This window comes from Prionailurus viverrinus, chromosome B4, assembly GCF_022837055.1.
Source record: "Prionailurus viverrinus isolate Anna chromosome B4, UM_Priviv_1.0, whole genome shotgun sequence".
NCBI classification, from domain to species: domain Eukaryota; kingdom Metazoa; phylum Chordata; class Mammalia; order Carnivora; family Felidae; genus Prionailurus; species Prionailurus viverrinus.
This window is the reverse complement of record NC_062567.1, coordinates 118,393,998-118,406,975: the sequence shown is the minus strand read 5'-3', so window position 1 is coordinate 118,406,975 and position 12,978 is coordinate 118,393,998. Positions and strand designations below refer to the sequence as shown.

General features: G+C 37.2%; 1 protein-coding gene across 5 annotated transcripts in view; it reads right to left on the bottom strand.

Annotated features, from left to right (window-relative positions):
* Positions 1 to 12,978, bottom strand: part of NR1H4 (nuclear receptor subfamily 1 group H member 4) — a 77,965-nt gene that overhangs the window by 42,390 nt on the left and 22,597 nt on the right. For 3 of the 5 annotated variants that reach the window (XR_007154252.1, XM_047868633.1, XM_047868634.1), the window contains exons 1-2: positions 7,895 to 8,008; positions 343 to 708 (exon numbers count right to left, since the gene is read on the bottom strand). Coding sequence is in view for 4 of the 5 variants with exons in the window: in XM_047868633.1 (XP_047724589.1) it covers positions 343 to 708; positions 7,895 to 8,003 (475 nt within the window). In the remaining variant the exon portion in view is untranslated. Of the gene's footprint in view, positions 1 to 342; positions 709 to 7,894; positions 8,009 to 12,978 lie in introns of those variants that run through there. The other 2 variants (XM_047868635.1, XM_047868636.1) reach the window with 1 other exon arrangement.

The following is a 12,978-nucleotide window of genomic DNA, read 5'->3' as shown; positions in this document are numbered from 1 at the left end:
CTCTCTGCCCCTCCCCCACTCACACTCTGTCTCTCTCTCTTTTTCTCTCAAAAATAAACATTAAAAAAATTAAAATAAAAAATAACAATCTCCCACCCCTATAAAACCCACAATCCATAAATTCTTTTTAACCATGTGTAAGGTTATAAATAGGAAATAGTTTGTTTATATATAAGCTAAATGCTCTAAAAAGGCTTTTCCTAGAAATCTGTAACAGGTAGGAGCAGAGGAGGAGAAAATGGGAACTTATCTGGGAAAAGGGAAGAATCCAGTCTGAGATATCTCAACAACCAATACAGTAAAACTTGAACAAGGAGAAAATGACCAACCAAAGAAGCTTACCTTTGCACCCCTCACAGGTCAGCGCATTATAATGGTATCCAGATGCTCTGTCTCCACAAACAACACATAATTCATCCCCTTTTATTCTCCCCGTTGTTGTACCCATTCGAGCCTTTTTTGTTACAGGAATCTCTGCTACCTCAATCTCTCCCTGGTAAAGAGTCTCAGCTGGCATTCGCCTGAGTTCATATATTCCAGGAGAATACCACTCTTCAGGCTGCTGGGGGTAGAAACCCAGGTTGGAATAATAGGACGATGAGGAAATCTGTGGTTGAACTTGGGGAAATGGAACATTGTTGTATTGTGAGTATGGTTCCACTTCTAGATTCTGTCCCAAAGGACCTGCTGCTTGTTCTGTTAGTACACCTGAACAAGAGTAACAAAACTGGAATTAAGAAGAGACAAAAATTTAACTATATAAATATTAACAACTTTTTTTACAGCCCAAAAACACTGTAAAAAGGATTTAATGACAAATTACAAGCTCAGAACAATATCCACAACATAAAAGACAGACAGAAGACTCATATCATTAATATGTAAAGAGCACTTGAAACCAATAAGAAAAATTCAACAGCCTCATGGAAAGAAAGGATAGAGGATATGAATGGACTGCCTGTTTTTAGAAATACAAAGTGTTTTTATAAGCATACAAAAATGCATTCACCCTTACCAATAATTAAATTTAAATTTAAATTTAAATAATTCTCGGATAATTTCAGATGTGTGATGCTTTAAAGCATGATAGTAAATACTTTTCTCTTCCTCCCTTTGGACTTCCCTTGGTTAGTCCAATATATAAACTGCAATATAAAATATGATCATGTTCATCCTCAAATGAATAAAGGTTAAAAATGCTCGACAGAACACACTCTTAGAAAAGCAAACATTCTTGGAGGGTAATTTTTTTAATATCTTTCAGCATCTAAAACTCTAATACTCTTTTAACCCAGCAATTAGACTGCAAGGAATTTTTTATTTTATTATTTCATTTCATTTCATTTCATTGAGGGAGACAGCATGCAAGTGGGGGAGAGGACCAGAGAGAGAGAGAGAATCTTAAGCAGGGGCTTAAGATGCGGGGCTTGATCCCACAACACTGGGATTATGACCTAAGCTGAAATCAAGAGTCAGATGCTCAGCTGACTGAACCACCCAGGTACCCCAAGGAAATTTATTTTAGAGACAGGTTTGCATCTGTGTGAAATGTTTCTGTAAAGATGTCCATTTGCAGGAACATCTGTAAGAACTATAATCAGAAACAATTTAAATAGCCACCAATAGGAGTCTGGTTTAATGAATTACACGATGTGATGCACTGAAATACTATGTAAATATGAAACAATGATTTAGATCTATATGTATTGATAAAGAAAGGTTTCTGTGATGTGCTACTATTTGAAAAAATTAAGCTACAGAATAATGCATAGATTTATGTGGGTATTGAAAAAAATAATGTGTGTGGTGTATGTGTGTGTGTACAAGGCAGATTTCTGTATGATACAAAAGAAACTGGATGATGGGGACTGGAAAGTGAGATTGTTGATTTGTTCTTTGGGATAGGAGGTTGCATAGTATTTATACTGTTTGTACTTTTGCCAAGTATATTTGTATTTTAATCATTATTTTTTAAAAAAGGAGGGGCTTTAAAAAAAAAAGAAAAGAAAACAATGCAGTGCCTGGAATTGAGTATGGTTCAAATACCAGTCCTGTTACTTATTTTCTGTGTGCATGTTGACAATTTATTTAATGTCTTTAAGGATCAAATTTCTCTTCATAAAATAGGGAATAATACCTATCTCATTAGTTTGATGTAAGAATTAAACAAGATAATGCAGGCCAAGCACTTTGCTAAATGTTGGACACACAAGGAGTGCCTGATAAGTTATAGTTGCCATTAAATTATTATTAATAATAATCATTATTCCTACCACCATTATTACAAAATGAGACTTTTATCTATAAAACCTCTAGGTATTAGAAAACTATCAAGTTGTGAAAATGCTTCTATTTCCTAGAAGCATAAACTATGACTCTTTAGAAAATAAAAACATTTAAACTATGCAAAGCACTAAAAAATTTAATAAACATAAATAAGATATGAGAGTGTACAAATGTGTCTGATTCTTCAAAGCATAGTCAGGCAATCCTAGACTGAAATTCCAACTCCATCTCCTATGAAGAGTGGGACTCTCAGGCACTGATGAACTCCAGTTTTGATAGCAGCAAGCCTGAGATGAAAATATCTATCTCAAGGGTTTTGCTGAGGAACGAATGACATAATACAGATTCACAGTTCTTCACCTGAAACTCTTGCTGTCATATGTGTTTTGGAATTCAGAATTGTTTGTGTTTTGGAACAGAATATAGTGCTATTTTTCCCAGCGTGGTCTGGGACAGAACTCAGAATTAAACACAACACTCTTTTCCAGAGTGAAATGTACACATATTCATACTAAGGAATAAAAAAAATGCCATAAATATCCTCACATCCGTTCAGGTCAGGTTTTGCCACCAAAGAAGTTTGTGTCAAACTTTGGATAAAACGTTTGGTTTTTAGAGCATTTGGAATTTAAAATTGTCGGTTAGGGACTGTGGATCTATGTATCTATACATGTGGAATATTTTGTGCGGTGCTCAAAAAATGGTTGTAGATGTGTTGTTATTACTGCTACAACCACTACTGTCAGAAAACTCTTAGAGCCTCCCTCCTAATGCCAGGCACTTGTATATTTTCATCTCTCTCTCACAAAATCTTAGGAGGTGAGTAACATCATTATCCTTATTTACAAATGAGTAGCCTGGGGCACAAAGAAGTTAGGCAACTTTACTCCTAGCTACCCGAATAGCTAAGATTTGAACTTTGGTAGTCTGACTTCAAAGCATCACTTGTCTCGGATAATTTCAGATGTGTGATGCTTTAAAGCATGATAGTAAACAGTTTTCCTTTCTTCCCTTTGGACTTCCCTTGGTTAGTCCCTTCAATGCCTCTGCTTGCAAGTAAGCTGCAACCAGGTGTGCAAGGCTCTGCATGATCCTACCTTTTATTTTCCAGCCATTTCTCATGTTTTGACTTCTCTATTCCTTGAATGTATTGCTGCTTCCAGACTCAGGACCTCCCTTCTCCTCACCCCTACCCTTTCCCCCCGCCCCACCCCCACACGACTCTTTCCTGAGCCTGGAAACTTCTGCAACACAGCCATCTGCTCACAGAGCTTCATCTCACTATTCTCCGCTTATCTCCTAATTTCTTTTTCAGTATAAGCTTCTCTTGGGAAGTCTTCCCTGACTTTCTGCTCCTGGGCATCCTGAATCTAGTTACATGGTACTTACCTATCCTCTCTGGGCTGCCCTTTGCTCATCTGTAGAGAAAAGACTTCATGTTGGATGACCTTATAGTTCTTTACATCTAAAATCTCCATAAGTATATGACTAATAGCCTATAGGCATAAGAATTCAGGGATCTTCTACAATGGCAGTGGGGAATATATGCATAACAAAAGTTCGTTAAAAAGAATGCTTTCTGCATTGACTCAGAAAAAGATTGCTGAAGCACAAAGTATACACTATCTGGACAAAAATTAACTTCCTGTCTTTTATGCCTGACTTCTCCATATAAAACTAGCATTGAATCAGTATATCTGACAGACAAAAAGTTTCGGCAGTGGTGCTTTGTCTTATTACCACAAAATGGAAGAATATGAAAATATGATATTATCACAGCAAAAAGAAAAGATAAAATATAAGCAAAATCCTGATCTATTTCATAACCAAATGTGACTAAAATTTGTAGAATGAATAGGTTTGAAAAGAACTGAGAAGCATTAAAAGCATTAGTTTCACTTACACTTATTCCTAGATTTTGTCCTCCAACTGATCTTACCCCAAGTCAATTACCTGTCCCCAGCCCCAGCCCCTCTCTTTCTGCAGGTCCAGCAAGGTTGAGCAATTTGCCTGAGGTCAAACAACCAATTAATGATAGAATCTGGATTTTACAAAATCCAAGGAAATGTGTAGTTTTTTTTCTCCTCAAGTGACAATTGCAAGATCTCTGAGCACTGTTTCAATAAAACTAATATTCTTATAATCAATAGACACAATATACTCCCAAGTAAAGTCAGAACATGGAATCAGTGTCAAATGTCTTTGGAATCATTTCAAGTAAAATGGAAAGTTTTCACAAAGACATTGATAATATTACATGAATATTATATGAGAACAGCACATAATATTATTAAATAATGTTTCTATTCTCAAAGCACATCTACTTCTAGTATTTCAGTGTCCCCACCAAATCTTGACAGAGGAGAAACAATCAGTATGCAGGCAACTTATAATAAAAAACCCAGCGTGGTCAACATAACCCAAAATAGTGAGATTAGAACAGCTTCCATCATGAACTCACTGACAGGCTTCAAACAACTGCCTAACATTTTTCTTTTTCATTTTTTTCTGGGACTATTAACACCCAACCTTGCTATCTCATAGGTAATCCTGAATATAAAATAAGGTAGTTGAGAAAATGTTTTGATATGTTGAATGCCATAAAAAGACATGTTTGCTTCTAAAAGAACCTAGCAAAATCCTGATTTTAATGATAGTTGACTGATAGCTAATTAGTAATTATTAACACTTAGTCTGTTTTAATAACATAAGTTATAGGATACTTCTTTCATTTATAAATATATACTGAACACTTGTTATTTGACAGGAACTGTGCTAGACCCTGAGGATACAGCAGTGAACAAGATAGAGATAATACAGACACAAAAGGCCCATCCCTTCTCTGTGCATGTGTTTGTGTGTGGAGAGATGTCAAGGGACAAAAACAAGTAAATGAATACCAGAACTTTGTGATAGGACTTTTCACATCAGATGTGGAAGGGGCAGAGAGGTAAGTCAACTTTAAAATATGCTTTCTAAAAAGGTGCATTTATTTCTACTTTAATACAATTTAAAAGGAATATATATATGTATGTGTGTGTATTATACATACATACATATATATGTATTTGTATGTACATATATATGTGTATATATATATATGTACATATGTATGTATATAACACATATATTTGGATTTATCAGTGCTTTTCTGGAATCAGTCTAACAAGGAGAGGGACAATTTGGATTCCTTTATGACAGGGAATGTTCCCTGAGAGTTTAGAAAGAGCTTTTAAATGGCAACACATGAATAGACATCAGGGGAGTCTGAGATCCCCTGCAAAAGGAAAGCAAAACTCTTTTGGGTAGAGTCTTTAGCATTTAATAGTTTTTCTAAAGGAGTAGAATCTGACCGAATTTTGTGAGATGATGGAAATGTTTTATACCTACCAATGTGGTAGCCACTAACCATATGAGAATGTGGCTAGTGATATTGAGAAACTGAGTTTGAAGTTGTATTTAATTTTAAATAATTGAAATTTAAAAATTTGTGGCCACATGTGCCTAGTGCCTACCATATTAGACCATACCTCTCCAAGGACTGTGTGATTGAATCCTTGGGTACCCAAATGGGAGAATCAGGTTCATGTAATAATGATGGCACTTTGCCATGATCTCAGTTTGTTTCTGAAGAGCCTGGAAAGCATTCACATTATATCCATTATTTTACTCCTGGCACTATTTTACTCTTGACCATAGTAAACATTTCATGACTGCTTGTTAAAATGTTTCATGCATGGAAAAATTGCCTTCTATGCCTTCCTTTATTTCCTAATCCATTGTTTCTTAACTAAGATGATATGGCTTCATTTGTAAGCTGTCTGCCATTCCTGGCCTTTGTGATGTTGGTGCCTTTCCCTGGCTTGCCAGCTGATCACCTCCTCTGTGAGGCCTGTCCTAGCTCCCCTCGATTAATCTCCCCTAGAATTAATCTCATCTACTGTCTGTACACACCTCTATTGCAGCGCTTAGAAGCATGGACTATTGTTTGACTTGTTTACAGGCTTATCTTCCACGCTAAACTTGAAGTTTAGTGACATACAGGTTTACCAGGGCCCTTCTGCATGCACAAATCTGGATTCAATTCACCTGAAATTTGCTAGATGTATGAACTTGGGAAAGACATTGAACTTTTTTAAGCTTCTCTTCCTTCCTTTATAATGTGGAATAAACAACCTGGGTGAGAGGTTGTAGTATAGGTAAGCTAAGGCAAAGAACATAAACTGCGTAGGGCTGGGTATAGCATAAACATTCAATACATTTTTTTAATTTTTTTAATGTTTTATTCATTTTCTGAGAAAGAGAGAGAGAGAGAGCGAGAGAGAGAGCAGGGAAGGGTCAGAGAGAGACAGAGGGAGACACAGAATCCAAAGCAGGCTCCACGGCCCAGAGCCTGATGTGGGGCTCAAACTCATGAACCATGAGATCATGACCTGAGCTATAGTCAGACATTTAACTGACTGAGCAACCCAGGCACCCCTCAATACATTTTTTATTATTGTGGTTAGCCAGTGAACTCTTTGGGGAATATATTAGATTATATTCCTCTCCTCTTTTTTTTTCATTCCTGGCACCTTACACAAAGCCTGACACAGTACGCCTAATAAATGTCTCTTAAATGGAAATAGTGGGAAATTTGCTTCTCCTGCCTTTCAACTAACTTCCTAAGTACAATGCCAGTCACTTTTGAACATCATATTTAAATAAAATGTTATGCTGCCATGTCTACAATCAGAAATAGGCTCAAAATTATAATTATTGTAAAAATGATTAGAGTTTCTCTTTTAACTGAAAATTTAAAAGGTAAGATTCTGTTTTGAGAAGAATATTAAAATAGACAATATTACATTATACAGTCAACGTTTTAATTATAATCTGTGTTTTGCTTCAGAGAAAACAAACAGCCTAGGCCTAAAGCTGAACTCTTTACTCATCTAATTTTCCACAGACTTAGGAGAAATCGGCTGTGAAACTAGTTCAGTACATCGATGTTTCTCAATCTCTTTTTATTTTTCTCACCACAACAATAGTTTGAAATACATCTTATATCATGACCCTTGTATACACATAAACATATGTAGAACTAATTGAAACAAAATCTCCATGAAATAACACTTACCCCTACTTCTTAAAGTACACTCTGACATTTCTATTCTATTCTACTCCTATTCTAGTCTAGTCTAGTCTAGTCTAGTCTAATTTTCAATACTGGTTATAAGCCCCAAATAGACTTCATGATCCACTGGGGTCTAAGACATGCCATTTTTAAAACACTGCATTAAATAATGCACTTCAAAGTGTTTTTTCAAGTGTCTACAGGCATTATTGTTAGAACTGTCTAGTGTTTAACTTGAAAAACTCTTGCTCATTTTACATAATATTCAATGAAGAATCTTAGGAAAAAATACTTAGATTTTATCTCAATGAGATATCCACCTGCCTCGAATCCTAAAAAATCACCCCACCCCAACTTCTCACCCCAGTCTTCTGGCTCTGACTGAGACATCTTTGACATAGATCTGTTGCTAAAATCTCAAACAAAATCCCCCACACTTGCTCAGCCCAGTTGTGTAAATTTGACCAAGAGCAATTGTGAACAGTATCCTACCTTTATCAGGCTTCATGCTCATCATTTCCATGACAAATCCTGATGATGTGTGGCTATGGCGAGGACTACTTTGAATTGGATATTCTAACCCCTGAAACTGCATTACCATTCTTAGCTTATTCACAGCAACTGAAAATGAGACCAGGTAAGGAGTGACAGAGGCCAGAGGTTGTATGGTTTACTGATTAACTTCATTACAGAGCAGAATATTTGTAAATGTTTATGAGAAAAGTCCTCGATGCCAAGTTGCCTAGTAAACTGGAAACCAGTCTCTTAGCTTAATTTTGGGGAGTACTTTCCAGTTTCAGAACTTAATATGTAGAATAGATTTCTGGTCAGTGGCCCTAAAAGTGGATTTGGGATCAATTGCCATGCTCTAGGTCTTGACATTTGTTCCTATCAAAAGACTACAGAATAATTTAATTTTATGATGTCAGGAAACAATAAAGCATAATGCTTAACAGTATAAGGCCAATTGATCTGGGTTTATATCCAGTGTTATTGGTGGAATTGTGTCCCACCCCCCCACCAAATTGGTATGTTGAAGTCCTAACCTCATCATGTGACATTTGGAGAGAGGGTTTTTATAGAGGTAATCAAGTTAAAATGCAATCATGAAGGTGATCCCTTATCCCATATAACTGGTGTCCTTATATAAATGGGAAATTTAGACACAGAGACAGTATGAAGAGACACAGGGATCTACAAGCCAAGGAGAGAAACCAGGAACACACCCTTCCCTCACAGCCTCCAGAAAGATCAACCCTGCCAACACCTTGATTTTGGACTTTTAGCCTCAGGAATAGTGAAACAATCCATTCCTGTTGTTTAATCCACCCTTTCTGGGACTTCATTAAAGCATCCTTAGCAAACTAATACATCCAGACTCCCTTGGTACTCACTAGCTCCGTGGACCATGGACCAATTCCTGAACCATTTTCTGCCTCCATTTCCTCATCTATAAAGTGGGACTTATAACCATAAAATCTCATAGAGTTAGTATGAGGATTAAAGAAGATAATATTGATGAAATGCTTAGCACAGTGGGTGGATACCCACCATCATTACATTGATGTTATGATTCTTCATCTTTGGACTCAGGTTGTAGGGTGGCTTGCTTACTGAGTAGAAATAGTTTCTACAGCACAACTGGTGGATATCAAGCTTGTGACTGTTGCTTATTTTTTGGAAGAGAGGGCTCTAGAATAGGAATTGGTAGGACTAGGGTTAAGCTCACATTTAATGCAATCAGACACCCTGTATAACCTTAGGCCAGTCTCTCAGCTTCTCTGGGCCTCATTTGTCTACATCAACAGATGGTAAAACATAGATAATAATTCCTGCCCTACTTCCCTCATAGACTTGTTGTGAAGATAAAAACGCAATAAATATGAAAGCTGTTTCAAAGGCAATAGTGATCTGTACAAATGCAGTCATCATTGCCAAGACATTTCAACAGCTTTCACGTGTTTACAAAGTGGTTCCACATGCATTACCTCATTTGATCCTTCTCACATCCTCTGAGGAAGGTATTATATCTGAGGCCCACTATCTTCTACCCTATTTTACAGACTCTACAAGGCAGTGACATTCAGTGATTTATCTAAAGTCATGCAGTTAGTGAGGGATGAAGTTAGGACTTTACCCCAGGTCTTCTGAGTCAAAACCCCGTGGTTGAAAAACTGAGGCACACTTGCCCTAGTTGCCAAGAAAGGGGAAAAGAGTGATAGTGCATGGGTATGTTTCAGTTCAGCTTGCCAAATCACTTACCATTTGCAAGGCTATTCTCACTCCTCAGTCTACTTCTGATTTCATTCTCCTCTCCTCACAACCCCAGAAATATCCTTGCCTTGAGAGGATCCTGGGTGGAAGAGCTACCCAAAGGATTTAACCAGGACAAATTATCTCTGAGTTTTCAATTTTAATAATTCTCTACTGACTTTTTAACTGCTCAAACAAATGGGCTTCTTGCCCTCAGAAACTGCTATACTAACAAGGAAATGAGTAGGACAATTTAGCTGATCGGGGAAACAGCTGTTGCTGAGTGACATTCACACACAATATTCTCATAATAAGACTGGTTGGATCCCTTTGCTTCTTTCTCAGTGATGACCAACTGCCTCATGTTATTTTTTTTCTAAAAACACATTATCCCCCTGCTGTTCTGTGCACTGAAATAGTAGCCACTAGTCATATATGGCTACTTAAATTAAAATTAATTAAATTAAATTGCAATCAATTCCTCAGTTACGCTCATCTTATTTTAAGTGTTAATATGTGGACAGTAGCAACCGCATTGGACAACGTAGATCTAGAACATTTCACCATCACAGAAAGTTCTATTGGTCCTATTGCATAAGGTACTTGGGAACAATGTGAATGATATATCTTCCTGGTAAGTCGGAGAATGAGCTATGAAGCCTTGAAATTAGGTAGTCCCAGGTTTTCTGAGAACTATCCTTTAGAGGAGACTTGACCAATAGACTCTGGGTGATGTAATCTCATTGGAAAGACCTCCCCTGAGAAGGCGAATGTGAGTGTTCTCTTAGCCTGGATCCTTAACCATCCAATTGTAATTCCTTGTCTTGATTATATTTTGGTTTCCACTTAACTACCTATGGAACTTTAAGCAGATTATTGAACTTTTTAAATCTCCATTTTCTCACCAGTAAAAGGGGAATAGTAATGGTATACACCCCATAGGAGTGTTGTAAGAATTAATATTAATGGTGGGGCACCTGGGTGGCTCAGTCGGATAAACATCCAACTTGGGCTCAGTTCATGATCTCATGGTTCATGGGTTGGAGCCCCACATCGGGCTTTGTGCTGACAGCTCAGAGCCTGGAGCCTGCTTCGGATTCTGTGTCTCCCTCTCTCTCTGCCTCTGCCATACTCGTGCTGTCTCTCTCTCTTTCTCTCAAAAATAAATAAAACATTTTAAAAATTTTTAATAAAAAAGTAAAAGAATTAATACTAACGGCAAATAGTTACAGAGTACTTGTGATGTGCCAGGCATTCTTCTGAGAACTTGAGTAAATAAAGCAAGTCACTTGCATAAAGCTAAAGGACCACATACCAGTAAATGACAGAGATGGACTTGAATGCAGGAAGCTTGCTAACTAATATAGAATAAGTATGATATCTGACATATAGAAAGCACTCAAGAAATAGTAGCTGTTACCATTAGCACAATTCTTTTTATCCCTGTAAGTGTATACATTTTCAATCTGATTTTATATTCAACCTTTCTCAGCTTGGTTATTCTGAGTGCCCTTGAGATTTGTTTCTTAGCCTACAAGGTTGAGTGCAGGCCCTGGATGGCAATGGAGTCACCCACCAGTTAGCCACTTTGTAATTCTTCATCCCACTGCATGCCTTCTCCAAACTATTCAGCCCTATCAGAAGAAGCACTGTTTTGTCTACTCTATTTTGTAATAAGGAAAGTCCCTGTCAATACTTCTTTACCATCTTCCATTTCTAAACTCCACCAACAAGGGTTACAAGATCTGACATTCCTGGGAGTGCAAAATCCAAAGCCATAGTGAATTAATAAAAACTTAGAGGGGCGCCTGGGTGGCGCAGTCGGTTAAGCGTCCGACTTCAGCCAGGTCACGATCTCGCGGTCTGTGAGTTCGAGCCCCGCATCAGGCTCTGGGCTGATGGCTCAGAGCCTGGAGCCTGTTTCCGATTCTGTGTCTCCCTCTCTCTCTGCCCCTCCCCCGTTCATGCTCTGTCTCTCTCTGTCCCAAAAATAAATAAACGTTGGAAAAAAAAAAAAAAAAACTTAGATATTGCATAAATCTGCAGAAAAGATATGGGTAAGAAACAGTAGTGACACAATATTTACATTACACTAAAACAAAGCTCCCGATTTATCTGAGCCAATGGTATCTTTTCATCTTCTGGAAACTTTCAGCTTCAATTTACCCATCACATCAGAACTACATTCACTTTAGTTGAACTCAGTGAGATTAAAAAAAAAAACCTGAAGTGAAATGTCAGAAATATTCCACAAAACTGCATCTTAAGACCTTTAATTGTATTTTAAAACATCTGACTGACTCTGTAACATCTGAAAGATTCTTTTAATTTAAGCAAAAGACATAAGCAAGAACAAGATTCTAAAATGAATATCTTTTAATAAAAATAGAACTACCCAGGGGCACCTGGGTGGCTCAGTCAGTTAAGCATCTGACTCCAGCTCAGGACATGATCTCTCAGTTCATGAGTTCAAGCCCTGTGTCTAGCTCTGTGCTGCCAGCTCAGAGCCTGGAGCCTGCTTTGGATTCTGTGTCTCCCTGTCTCTCTGTACCTCCCCTGCACACACTCTGTATCTCTCTTTCTCTCAAATATAAGTAATCATTTAAAAAAAATTTTTAAGAAAAAAATAAAACTACCCAGAGAAAATGGACATAAACACCTGAGGGAAGCACAAAGTAATGAAAAATAGCTAAAGGAAAGGAATTATTTGGGATATGCCTCCTGCCACTTGCTGATCCTCATTCAAAATAGGGCTTTGGAAAGACTATTAGATACAAATATAAAAATTAATATAAAAACACAGATTCCATAGCTATTGTTAGCAAAGCCATAATACCAAGATGAGACAGAACAAGTGTTTCCTTCCTTAGGGCACCTGGAAATTTATTTCCATGCTGTTGGGTTTTGTTGGCTCCTTGAAGATTCTTTGCATTCAACAATGTTAAGATAAATAGCACTTCCTTCCCTTAATGAGTAGGGTGGTGTTTATCATTTCAACAATTTAAATAGTAACAACTACCTTGAAAACTCTGGATTAATTATGTTGTGTGATGCCTTCAGGTTTACAAAAACACTTTCAACACAGCCATTCAATTCTCCCAACAAGCTGTAATGTGTCATTATTATCCCCATTTACAAGGGAGAAAACTAAACTTCAGAGTGTCTCAATTGCCTCTTAGACTTTATTTCTTTAAATTTCATTGCTTACTTCCACTCACAATCAGTGAACTTTTCACAATATCACTGAGCCAAAAGAACCAGAATTCACTGCACTAAGAACATTGGATATTGGAGTATAAGACAGTACCTTCTCTTGCTTATGC